This window comes from Charadrius vociferus, unplaced genomic scaffold, assembly GCF_000708025.1.
Source record: "Charadrius vociferus isolate BGI_N301 unplaced genomic scaffold, ASM70802v2 scaffold72, whole genome shotgun sequence".
NCBI classification, from domain to species: Eukaryota; Metazoa; Chordata; class Aves; order Charadriiformes; family Charadriidae; genus Charadrius; species Charadrius vociferus.
This window is the reverse complement of record NW_009647830.1, coordinates 2,566,130-2,579,443: the sequence shown is the minus strand read 5'-3', so window position 1 is coordinate 2,579,443 and position 13,314 is coordinate 2,566,130. Positions and strand designations below refer to the sequence as shown.

At 41.1% G+C, this 13,314-nt stretch overlaps 1 protein-coding gene across 1 annotated transcript in view; it reads right to left on the bottom strand.

Annotated features, from left to right (window-relative positions):
• Window positions 1–11,075: 11,075 nt before the first annotated feature.
• TMCC3 (transmembrane and coiled-coil domain family 3) overlaps window positions 11,076–13,314 on the bottom strand; it is a 5,601-nt gene continuing 3,362 nt past the window's right edge. Inside the window, exon 3 of the mRNA XM_009882596.1 lies at window positions 11,076–11,460. Within this exon, the coding sequence (XP_009880898.1) occupies window positions 11,158–11,460 (303 nt within the window). The 3' untranslated portion in view covers window positions 11,076–11,157. The remainder of the gene's footprint in view (window positions 11,461–13,314) is intronic.

Genomic DNA, 13,314 nt, shown 5'->3' with positions numbered 1-13,314 from the left:
TCGCGCGCCTGCGTGCGCCGCCGGCTTGCCCCGCCCCCGAGCTCTCTGGCACCGCCCGCCCTCGCCAACGGTCGCTCCGCCGTTTGAGGGGGGGGCGGAGTCGGTATAGGTTGCTCCTACGGCGCCCCTCCGGTGAAGGCGGTGCGTTTCAAACGCGGGTTTTGTGCCGCTGTGCGGCAGTTTGGAGCTTCTGTACCGAATCCACGAGGTTCCGTGTCAGTCGCTGCCGTTTGGCTTCTGAAGGGGGGCGGGGGTGGGGGGAACAACCGACCTGGCAGCGCTGAAGGAGACGGAAGCGCGGCCGCGCAGCTCACGGTGATTTCCCGGTAACAGACGTGTAAGCCTAACGCTTTCTCGCTGAGGTAAAAAGTACGCGTTATGGTTTGTATTCAGCGGTAGTAAGTAGCTATTGTCCATACCACGCTGAACACTCAGGATTGTATATAGCGACGTACAAAGGAAAATACGTTCCAGGCGTTCCCGGCCACGGTGGCTATTTTCTGACAGAAATCGGCTTGTAAGAGTGGTTGAAGTACTGTAATCGTGAGCTTCTCGTAAATTTCCTCAATTTCTCTCTAAAATCTCTTCGACTGACGTGGGAGATTGATCATCCGGACTGGTATCGACACTCCGCTAGCAAGATTTACAATCCTTTAATAAGGGTTAAAATTAGCTTCACATATTGTATTAGAAGGTGGGTATTACTGATGACACAAGTACATCCCCATGGAAAAAGAGAAAAAAAGCCAAATGCTAAACTTGCCAATAGTTTTACACAGAGCTGGAGATGACAATTACAGTTGGCTCCCCTAGAGGTGGTTGTAAGCTCAGTTAATAAGATGTCTAAAACATATTACAGTCACTTCCATAGCTACAATGACGAGTTTAATACTTCACTGGAAGCTTGACTGTGCAGACTGACGTTGCTGTACAGTTTTACATCCATGTTGTGCTTGTGGTCAATACCTTTGCAATATTAGAAGTGAAATATCAACAATATTCAATCTATACCAATGTATACCTATACTGAAATAAGTAACATTACAACAACTTAAAAGTTCGCCTTCCAAAATGAACTAAAATTTAATTTTGATGCAAATCAGATTATGATGAAGAAAAAAAACCCCTGTAGTTCTACATGGCTTTACGATGCAAAAAAATCTTTTTAAAAAGTATGATGAAGTTGCATGCCTGACTGTCTTGTTTTCTGTATCAAATTTGCTTATTTTTAAATTATTTTTTTTCACTACCAGCTCCACAAATAGTAATGCTATGGTCAAACAGAAGTCTTCCTCCCTTGTACAGCTTCATTAACAGGAATGGTAGCGTGGCCCAGATTCTTTCTCTGGTTCTATTAGTGTCTGTTCACATCAGGATTGCAGAGCTATCATCTATTGGAAAACAATTAATTTACATGAGAAACATGACGTTGAGAATCTAGGTCACTCAGTGTGAGCTCTGCAGGGGACATAGCAAAAAAAAATACAAAATCTAAAATTATTTAGGTAACTAAAATCAACAGACAGGGTTGGGTGTCTCTTGCCAGCTAATTTGTTGAATAACGGTGCAATTTTTGTGCAAGCGTTTCCAGTGTTGAATCTTGTTCTAAGAGGATGGCTCAAGATGGTGGAAATCATGTTACTTTATTTTTGCCTCCACATTTTTCACATTGATCAAAAAAGGGTACATTTCCCTCCGAGGCCCGCTGAGTCAGGTAATTCTAGTTAATCGCTACGGGGTGGTGATGATGCGCCTCTTTGTCACAGTGACCGTCTCTCTCCATGTCTCCCAGCAGTGTGAGAAGCTGTGCCAAAAACCTGCTCCTACCTCTGCTTGCTTTAAAAATACAGCTGCTGTAGTGACTCAGATGGGCTTGACCTGGGAATCTTGTAGGGTACAAGGAAAGAGAGAGAAAAAGCAAGAGATGAGATGGAGTTCAAGGGCACAAGGAGGAGATGGCTGACGGAAAAAGGAATAGAGAGCAGGTGCGTGGGGCTTATGGACACAGCAGAGAGACAAGAGGGTCAATCAAGAGATGAGCATAGAGGGCAAGAGGGAGAAACAACTAGAAAAACACGACTATAAATATTACAAGACAAATGAAAAAAACTGGGAGACAAGTAAATATGAAAAGAAGCCATCCTGTTGAGGAGAGAGGGGAAACACATATTGGGGTTGGTTTGTTTTCTCTATGTTAGTTTTACTCTTCTAATTAAGTCAGAACCTAAAGGAAGCAGGTATAATACCTTTATAATATGTTGGATTATTCTAACAGGTGCAAATTCCCCTTTTTGAAGCATCTCCCACAACACAGGTTTTTTGTAGAAACAGAAATTTATGCAGCTACAGATCTCAGTAGTTTATTTCACAACAAGGTAAGATTTCTTTAAGGTACACTATCTAAATTAACTGTGGGGCTCACGTAAAAGTAAGATTTCATTTAGAGACCTCAAGGTTTTTGGTTGACAGTATTAGAGATTGTATGTCTCTTTAAACGTCATCTTATATTAGTTCTGGGTAGTTCAGCATTTCACAGGGCAGGAAGGTTCATCCTCACACAAAGAAGGCAACACACAGAGAACTGTAAAATACATAGAGAAGCCCAGGAAAATATTTTGATGTGTTTTGCAGATACAGTCTTTGGAGGAAGACACTGTGTAAATATGGTCAGAAAATGTCTTGATGAGTTTGAAAGCTCGTTTAGCCTTCCTTGCTGCCTCAGTTGAACAAGCTGAAAATAGTTGCTAGATTAGATAAATCCTCGAGCTCCTGTAGCCCAGTGGTATATCTTTAGAGAAGGGTTTTGCTGTTACACACACATGCTGCTGGTCATACCTGTAGTTTAATCCATGCTTAGTCTCTGTCACCTTGACCTGAATCCAACCTAGCAGGAGAGAGGCCAAGTGGGGAATTGGTGCTGGGAGTACAAGCTCTTTTCAGCCTCTGAGTCAGCAGGGCCTGAAAGCATTCAAATAGTTTCATGGTCTCAAACAATTGCAGCAGAGATGTCTGTGAACAAGTAGTGCACTATTTGTGGTGGAGAGTTAGAACCATACATTGTTGTGTGTAGATTGCCTGAGAAGAATAGTGGTTTTGGCATAGCAAAATCAGAAGATGAAATTGCCTTTAAGTGCCATAGTGCTGTGATAAGAGTCTTCCCTGGTTATACTCAGAGGGGTTTTTACTGTTGAGCTCAGTAGGCCCAGAATGTAATTTTTAGCACATAGGACATCTGTAGATATAAAGCATGAGGCAGTTTATGAAGCCATTACTCAGGCAAGTGTGCTGTATGGGACTGCTGATCACTTAGGCATTGTGTTCTCTACTTTTCTGTTAGGCATTTACACAGAGTATCTTATGCTTATGAATACTGATCTTTTGTGTCCTTCCCCTTCAACCATGTGTCTGTGGCTATGGGGAAAAAGGATGTTTCCCAGACCAGTAACAACTTATTAACATGGTATTCAACAGAAAAAATTATTGGGATACAGGATTTCACATTTATGTATATTGTTCTCATATATTGCAGGCTTTGGTCCTGACTATGCTTGCATTTCCATTAGATTGACTCCATTCTAACCACACTAACTAAAAAGAGTTTTTTTCAAATTTACACACACAGATGGGTAGAACCACACACTCCCCAACTGATGGGATCACGACTACATCAAATGCAAGCTCAATTCCTAAACTTCCTGTCATAAGCCTATTGATGCTTCTTTCAGCAGCTTAGCACTGGTTAGTTTCAAGCTTGCCCTCAGGCAGGGGAGTTCAGCCTCTCTGCTTCGCTTCTGTCTGAATCTGGTAAGCTGCACATAAAAGGTAACGTAGCATCAATCCACTAGCTGACCTCACAAAACTAATGAGTTGCCACTTAAGTCCACAGTCCAAACATGAACTGAGGAGAATACAGCATGGAAATTTCTCCTTTCAATTACATCAGCTCTGTGCCAGTTGCCATGGGAGGCAGAACCTGCCATTTGATTGCTGTACTCTTCCACATTAGCACGAGTAGAGCGATGGCACACATGCCTTCAGGAAGCGTTTACTGCTAAGTTTGAACTGCACTGCTAGCAGTGCCCGAACTAGCTAGTTCAAAGCAGGTTTTGGTGTGTCTAAATGAGTTGCAGTGAAGAAACACATGAAGTCTTGGGCGTCTTCATGTGGCTTCCGGCACATTCGTACAACTTTGGTTCTCAGAGGTATTGGTGGCACCAACACGAAGTATTTTCATTGTCCACTGCTGGTAAGGGTTATTTGTCTCATCCAGTGATTGCTGACACTGTGTAGTCACCACTACTTGGCTATGAGTGACACTTCTCTTTCTGTGCTAAGTTAAACAGCAATGGGTTTTTTTCTCTCTGCCTTTCTGGTTTTGGGTGCTAAAACAGTTACCAGGGTGTGTTATGCGCTCTTCAAAGCCAGTTATGAACTGAGAGAACTGATGATGAGTGAGATGCCTTTTTTAATGTCTGGTTCGCCAGCGTGTTAGCAGGGGTTATTCAGCCATGCCAGAAGTGGGCAAAAGTTATTAGCGGTTGTGGGAGAACCTGCTGTTTGTCAACGGAGTTAGCCTTAATATAGACTGAGTTCCAGGCACCCACATGAAACTCAGCATGACAAGACCTTGGAAAGTCTGCAGGTGACATGGGAGCTGCTGTATGCCATTTCCTCGAATAGGAGGAAATAGGAAGTACAGCATGATTGCAAAGCAACATGCTGTTACCGCACTGTTTCTACTCTGTTCTTGGTATAAAAACAATATTGTTCCCAATGGCTGCCAGTGCCAGCTGACAAGACCTCTGCTTTGTGAAAAATAAATGCAAATGTTTTGTTTTATGTCAGTTATGTTAACTATTAGGCATGTCAGTATTACATTTTTGGCACATGTGACCAAGATTTCTGACAATAATGTAAAAATTCAGCTTAGGTTACTAACTCAGTTTTCCAAAAAAATAATCCAAAGCGAGTCCAACTGCTTGGCACAATAGCATCATGTTTGCATAGCATGTTCACACAAGCTCTGGAGAAAAGCAATGATGATACCTTATTTGATGTTTGCAGTTTTGCTATGGCATAGCTGTAAATACAATTCAAATTACCAGTTTTGGTCAAGACTGCAGCAGAGCAGAATGCTCAGTTTCATCAGTATTTTAAAGCTGGGGCTTATGCTCCATTGAAAAACTTTGTTACTGTCAATTGAATAACCGTTACTGACAAAGAAAAACTGATAGGGGTTTGAATGATCAAACAGTAAGTTTAAGAAAAAACGTTCATCATCAAATAAATGTAAGTATTTTTATTTTAAAAAATGCTAATGGCACCTTAGAGGCAGTCATGACTACACAACAAAATATACAAAAATTACATTTTCCATAGTTGCATCTTTCCACGGTGGTGCACAAAATGAAAATGGCATGAGAAACATGGTAGATTACACACTGAGACAATTAACGTTAGTCAATAAAACCAGACAATTTTTGGTACACCTTGATACTACCAGCCCAGGTTCCCTGGGTAAAAAGGAAAGGTGGCTTTGTGCAAAACTTTCCAACAACAGTACAACTTAATACGCTAAACATATAGCAAATCAACCATACAAGATAGTTTGACTAGACCTCATGCAGTCTTTATATACAGCATCATCTCAGTTTGCTTTTTCAGGGAAAATAAGCAATTCCATTAACTAAAATTAAACTTTTTTTTAGTCTTTCACTGCGGTAATGTAAAATTGTCTGATTCTTTCCACTGGATTCCACTCAGCATCAGAGTGACGATTCAAACTTTACCTGAAAACAAGCCTTTTATAATCTCTTGCATTTTAAAGCAGAGCAATATAATTAATTAAAGGGCATGTTCTGGCATGATGGTAAATGAAAAAAGCAGATAAATATTTGCTTGATTAAAAAAGAGGAGAATAAACTTGCCTGATTGCTATTCCTAGATGGACTTTCAGAAGTGATTAAATTCTGTTATCCAAATTAAAGTGTTTAATTACATTAATCTGTGTTTACCTTCTGTTGTACCATTGAAGTGAAATGTCTGTATCGCAGTGGAAAGGGGCCTGGTTTCCATACCACCTAAATAAGTCACAAGCTTCTGTGGGTTGTTTTTGGTTTGGGCTGGTTTTTTTTTTCCCCAAATATTTTCTTGTTCATTGATTTTTAACTCCAGAAAGCACTACCTGTGATTATGCATCTGACTTTGTATCAAACATAAGCCTGAACTGATTGCTCTTTGAACAGCAACATTCAGCTTTAAACTCAAATGTTTGAGTCCTTGTTTATGTTATTCAGTAGCTAACCATTAACCTGTAACCTTTATGATTACAAAACTGAAGCTTATCCTTAACTGAAGCTTATCCTTACATTGGATTTGTCTAGCTTCAACTTTGAGTCAGTGGACTGTGTATCTTTCCTACAGTAAATTGCCTTCACCTATTGAATTTCTATTCCCCAGATAAGCAGTCATGATTTGTTCAGAGAAAACCACTGGCTTTTAAATATCCTTCATGTAGTGCAGGTATCAGATCTGTATGTGACAGTCCTGCAGCAGAGGCACTGCATCACATACGCATTTTGATATTGAAGTAAAAAGCAGAAAGATTTGATAGCGCTTCTCTAAGAATTCAGAACAAGTAGACATCACAAGAGTGCAGTAAAATGAGAAGCTGCATGAATGCATATAACGTAAAGCAGAAAGGAGTAGGAATTTAAACTGGGTCTCATTCAGTGCTGTCAATGACTTAATTGGATGTTCAACAATAACGGAGTTATAGCTGAAGCTAGTGGAGGAATCCATTGTACAAGTTCTAGAGGAAACCTAATTTAGACCTGAGTGCTGAAATGGGAGAGATGAGGAAAATTGTGCTAACCTTCACAAGAAACTAAATCTCCAGAAACCTCTGAGCAAAAAAGCTGCTAAAAGCCTATAGAACAGGTATTAACCACTAACTGAAGGGCTGTTTCAGTTGGAGAACTACAGTCAAAAGTGAAGTGAAATAATTGACTACCAGGCAGCACCAAGCAGAAAAGACAGTCTGGCAACCTTTTGTTAAGTGGGAGCATTTTAGAGGCTTGTGATGAGTAAGTGTAAAGAGTACACTAAGAACGTCTAATGTGTTGTATGAGAACATAAAAGCAAACAGTAACCTGACAGAACATGGTTAATTCATTGAGAAGCTGATCAACGTTCTTATTAAGAGAGGTCTTACAACCATTTGGGATGGCCTAGGTATACTTTCACAGCAAGCAACGCTTTGGCTGCAGGCCAGATACATACACTCACATAATCCCAGCCCAGGCGGTGGAAGTGATGCTGATGCCGAAGTTAGTGACACAGGCATCAGCCCTGGCTAGCCCGGCCACCAGCCTGCTCTTGATCCCGAGTACAGACACAGCTGGCTAGCCTGGGCTACCTCATCCTGGTGCTGTTGGTATCTGTTCCCTGTAGGCAAAAGCTAGGAAGAACCTTTCTATGCCAAAGCTGCCCCATTGTTCTGGAGGGAGGCTGCCTAGAGCGCAGTTTTAGGGGCAGACAAGAAGTCATTGCAGCAAGAAAGAAAAAGGTTCATCTCCCTCCTTGTCCCTGCTTTGCAGTGGCAAGACCTTTCCATCAGCCCTCTAAGTCACTAGATGTGGAGAACTATCCACCTCTTTCGCTGGTTTTTCTTCCAGCCTAGCGAGCTCACGTGGCATATGGAAGACTGCACCACACAGCAGTGTCAGCACAGGGTACGAAATGGGAGGGTGAAGGCAGGAGGGGAGACCTCCCTCCCCTTTGGGTGGCCTTCCACTTGGCGGAGCTCCTGGCACTGCAGCCTTACTCTGTGCAAAACTATAGCAGTTTCACCCAGAAGCAGGCTTTTGCCCTTCTCATCTTTTTTTAATTTTTTGATGCATTTCACATCCTCCGGTGATTTAAATCCGGCAGGGAAAATAACCTACAGAAGTGCTGTGCCCGTTTACCTATTAGGATTGTTTTAATTTGCATGAATAACATTATGCAGCCTTTACAGCTTTGTGTCCTCTGCCAATATGGAAACGCAGGACCCTTCTGTTTCCAATTTGGACCCAGTCAGATTTTATCAAGACAGCAAGCAATCTTTCGTTGGGCCATTGATTTTATGTTCTCATTTTGCACTGAGGTCGTCTTCCAGGACTGTAATAGGATGCCCTTGGAGCAGAAGTCTTCACATCCCCAGGTCGTACCATACCAACTTCCTTTGTTATAAGAGAATGGACTAACCTTTTTCCTGCCTCACCTTGAGACTACCTGACATTACATTTTTAACTACATACAGTAGCACTGGGAGGATTCTCTCTTTAAACATATAACCATACAACAGGCAAAGGAATTTATCTTATGTAAAACTTATTAACATGTAGTATTTATTTCTTGTACATGTACCCTTCTGAACCCGTTTAACAAAATGCTAGACAAATAGTGTTTTCTGAAGTGGCCAAACCAGAAGGTGGCTGTGGAAATGGAATAGAGTAGAGGTTATAATAAAGATAGCAAGGAAACACCATGAAGAGTCACAGCTTTCTGAGGATCAGTACCAGGACCCTTGGAGTTTTTTTGTAATGGATGTATAAATCTCATGGCCTATGGAAATGGGGTGGGGCGTCCTAGGGCTGATGAGTAAAATGGGTGGTAAAATTTCGGAAAAGACTTCAGAAAGGAAAGGACTCGGAATAGGAGCACACTCATTGGCTAAAGAAATGGAAAGTACAGACTATAAAAAGACATTATACACCTTTTCAAAAATGAAGATAAGAACAAATTCTATGAAAACAGTGGAAAAGACCAAGAGGATCTCAGGACACATCAAAAGGGCATAAAAATAAACCAAGGGAAACCCTGTCTTGTGATGTAAAGGCCAGGAAAGAGCTACTACTTTTTTCCTTTTCATCTTTTTAACATTGTGTAAGGGACTTTCCTGTGAAGATAAGTTTATGAGCTGCATCAGTGGAAGCAATCGCCTCAGTTTATGAGCTGGCTGTAAAAGGAGGCAAAGTACTTGGAAGGTGCGGGTGAAGGCCTGTTGCAATGCACATATACAGTGCCAAAATGGGTTAAGATACACAAGAAGAAAGGTGTCCCTGAACCAAACAGCAGCAGAAGCACAGGTAGCAATCAAGACAGAAGTCTTATACAGTACACAATACCTCTTTCCTTCTTCAGCAGATACCAGGAATACAGGGGTAAAGGCAAAGAGAAAAAAATAAATAAAGGAAAAGAATGTATCTATATAATAATTCCTCCTGACACAACCAGGGATAAACTGATTGGTAAGTTTGGGCTTTATAAAGTCATATCCCTCTCAGCAGCACTTTTGCTTTCCACTCCACCTCCCCCTGATGAGGCAGGGCTGGGTTAGGATGACATGGGTGTGCCTGATCTGATCCATTTCCGGTGCCTGCGAGCCAGCACAATTCTTCCCAGATTTCTCGGTTCAAAGATGTAGCACATATGAAGAATTCTTTAATGAGTTTTAAAGTGTTTTAATTGAGTTTTCCAAATGCTGAGTCATATAATTATTTATGCAGTTAATTTTGTCCTTCCTTCAGTCCCTGAAGCCACAAAAAGTAACTGTATTCCCTGTTAATCCAATTGTGCTAAAATGTCAAAGTTCTTCCCCTGCCTCCCCTCCCCCACTCCCTTTCCTCAGAATAAGGTTTTGGGACTTTCTACATCAACTATTGCACTTGATTGAAAACAAATACACTGAGTAATCCCTTCCCCCCCTGCCCCATAAAACCAGCATAACAAATACTGCAACTGAAAAGAAAATCTGTTGTGAAAATTATTTTTAAAGTAAGTAATACTGAACATCAAATAACTGGAGACACTATCTTTTCATTTAACAGAGTGGAGAAAAATTCTGGTTGTGGTGGTTTGTTTTGGTTTTGTTGGTTTTGGGGTTTTTTTATTAAAGATCTTGTTTTACATCATGGCTGAAAGCCAAGCAGATTTCAGGGAAATTTTTTTTGCAGTTCTTAAATCAAGCAAAATAAATTCCAGTTAGAAAACAAACCCAACCCTATATCCTACTAGTAGTACTGTATCCTAATACATTATTTTCAGGAATGTTCGTCAAGAGAGTCTGCACAGTGTTTGTATATTTACAAAAATTTAACTCCCTGCTCCCCCAGGAAGCTGTTCCCTCATGGTTCTTCCACATTCCTTAATCTGACGCAAGAAAGAAATCCACTGTACCGAGTCCCACCACCTATCTGCTTTGCATTCAGTTAGAACACCCCAACAATTCAGTGCTAACAAAGGCTAACCTAAATGTTGCCCTTCTGTGTATTCCTTTCTCCTTGCAGGTTGCAGGGCTTGAAGTAAGGGAGTGCTTTGGTCTGCACGACAGCTTACCCACCAGTTACTTGCTTCTTTACTCCTTTACAAAGTGGCACAGAGATCTTGGCGTTCGATTCAGTTCATCTTTGGAAGCCTTATGCCACATTTATGTGTTTCCTGAATGTGATAAGGAACAGTGCCAGGATAGAACAACTGCTGACTGTGGTCAATAGTCATCATGGTTCTAATTTACAAACAATAAACTCTCTGTGCAAAAGGTTACTAGCAGAAGCATCAAGTTTTGCTGGTCCTTAAAACTAGAAACTCCATATACAGATACCCATTAATTTAGAATCAAGAGCTATTAAGACATATGACTGTATAATTTGGTTTTAAAATAAATTTCTAGTTGGATTCAGAGAGAAAGTTAACTTGCTAGTCTAACAGGTCTGATACACATTACGGTGCACTCCCTCCTGATCACACTCTTTGCACTCCAGTCTAGTAAAAAGCACACCTGACACTTGCAGTTGCTTGGATCCCTCCCAGAGCATCATACCATCTTTTGTGGGTGTGTAAAGTGGAAAACCCATTGGATTAAGGCAGAAGACTGATATAAGCGAGCAGTTCACCACGGACATAGCCGATTAGACACAACCAGATTGAACAGGCAAGTGACTGCCAACAAGTATGCATTTATGTATTTACACTTTAAAGTCCAAGAGTCTTTGTAGCCTTTCCCATCCAGTCTGCACATTTAAACTGACAAAAAATAATCTGTATACACACAGCACTTAAAAAAAAGGGAGGGGAAGGGGAAAAAAGAAAAAGAAAGCAGCCAGACCAGCAGCTTCATCTTGGTATAATCATCCTTTCTATGGCACAAATTATATGATCCCAGTTTTTACAAAATATTGCCAGCAGCGTCACTGCAAAAAAAGTGCAGATGATATGAAAACGGCTCTTCATCATAGGAGCAATGAACTTTGCAATAGTAGAAACACACACTAAGATGACAGTCATGAAGGCCAGGATAACATTTATACATTTCCCCAGGAGCACTTTGGCATTAACCGTTTCGGACTGCTGTGCTTGCTGTTCTTGCTGATGGAGCTCCAGCTTTGAAACCCGGGTCTGGCATGATTCCAAGGCTTCCTGGAGACAGAAAACAAGAATTAGGGCAGCTGTATTTCCATACACCGCTTTTCCCATTTTAGCTGTAGAGCCATCCATCAGCTAGACAGAAGTGTAATTTATTATAGAGTCCTAAAACTTGAATGAACCAACTCTTAAAAATAAATGCACATATATGTCTGCATGTGTGTATCACTGTCTGCTCAGACATAATCAAGTCTGACAACACTGTCCAAAATGTAGCTTTTACATTTTTCATGCTTGAGAAAAAGTTTCTTAACTCTAATGTTCACAACAGATAATGTTTCCTGCTATACTGATGAGATAAAGAACTGGGAAAGCTGTTGCCATGGCAGCTTTCACTGCATTAAAACAGCATCAAAGTTAGTTTCTTTGTATACGCTATAGAAAACATTAGGTAGTACAGGCTTGCTGTGATACTAATTAAATCTACTTCGTAACATGTAGCATTTGGTTTACACCACTTCTCTGGTCTACATTACCTTTTTCCTCAAAGCCACTCCAGTGCTAGGATTGAGTCCTCAGTGAGAGATTGCCTGCTTCCTCTGTCACTGGGAAGGCTCATTAATCCATATCCCAAGAGGGCAGCGTCCACTGGAGACAGTGGAGGAATCTGTAGTGATACTTTTATGGGATTCTCTCTCACACATGATATATTCCACTTCACATTTTATTCTAATGAAAGCAGACCTTGCTCTTCTGCTTGAGGGTGGACTAAGAACGGTCTTTGAGTAAAATGGTTCCTAAAGCACTAACCCCTCACTTAATCCTTGCCAAAGTGAAACATGAAAAAATTTCTGATTGCTTCACTTACTTCCCAAAGTGCCACTTTTTGCTGGAGTTGGGACTTGGGCACCACAATGTAACACAGTGCAAGTCTATAACTAATGAGATCAATCAAGACATAACCTTTTACCACTGTGTTAAATGGAAAAATTATGTTCCAGCTTCCCAACTTCCATTCCCACTCTGAAACTCCAAACATTTTCCTTGCACTGGCAGGGGTGTTTACCTGATCACACAGTAAGCTGATTCAACCAAATCCTCCATGTAAAACCAAACAAACAAAGCCACTGCACACAGAGTTATTAGCTTTCTTTGGCTGGGTCACTTCTCTGTTGTTTTGGCAAGTTGAACTGGCTTACTGCATGACCAGCCAGGCACCAAAGTCAGCGCAATGCACATGGCACAGCATCTTACAAAAGGCTGCTTCCTTCCATCATTCTAGGAATTAGTAATAGTGTAGAAGACAGTTCTTAACGGGTGGCAAAGTCCCTTAGGGTTCATGCATGCTCTCCACTACACACTAAAGAACTTTCCTGGTCCTTCTTCCACTCTGACCATAAGTTATTCTCAAATCATCTCGTGCTGCTTTAGAGAAAGTCCAACTGTAAGTATCTGATAACCTTTCAATGCAGAACTGCAGGTAAGTGTTTTAGAAATGATCTGCCCATCCATTATGGACAGGGTGCTCCAAAGTTAGGTTGTTACTTAAAATATCCACAACTTGAATGCTTTTACTCTATTTTAGCTTATTTGCCAAACCCCCTAAGAGACAGGTTTAAACAGGCCCAACTGTACAGAGATAAAAGAAACAAAGCTGTATCAACATAGCACTTCAATTAGTTTTGAAAGTCTCTGACACCCCTCTAGGGTTCTGCTAATGAGTTAGTGAACATTTCACAGCTCTTCCGCTGGAGAACTCGGGTCTCATTCAGTTTTTACATCCTCAAGGTGCCTTCACAGAAAGCAGTCCTGCATGAGAGACCTCTCTTTAAACCTACAAAGCAACTTATGATATGCTTAGATTCAGTACCAGCCGTCCCTTTCCCACTCTGATCCAGGGGCATTCCT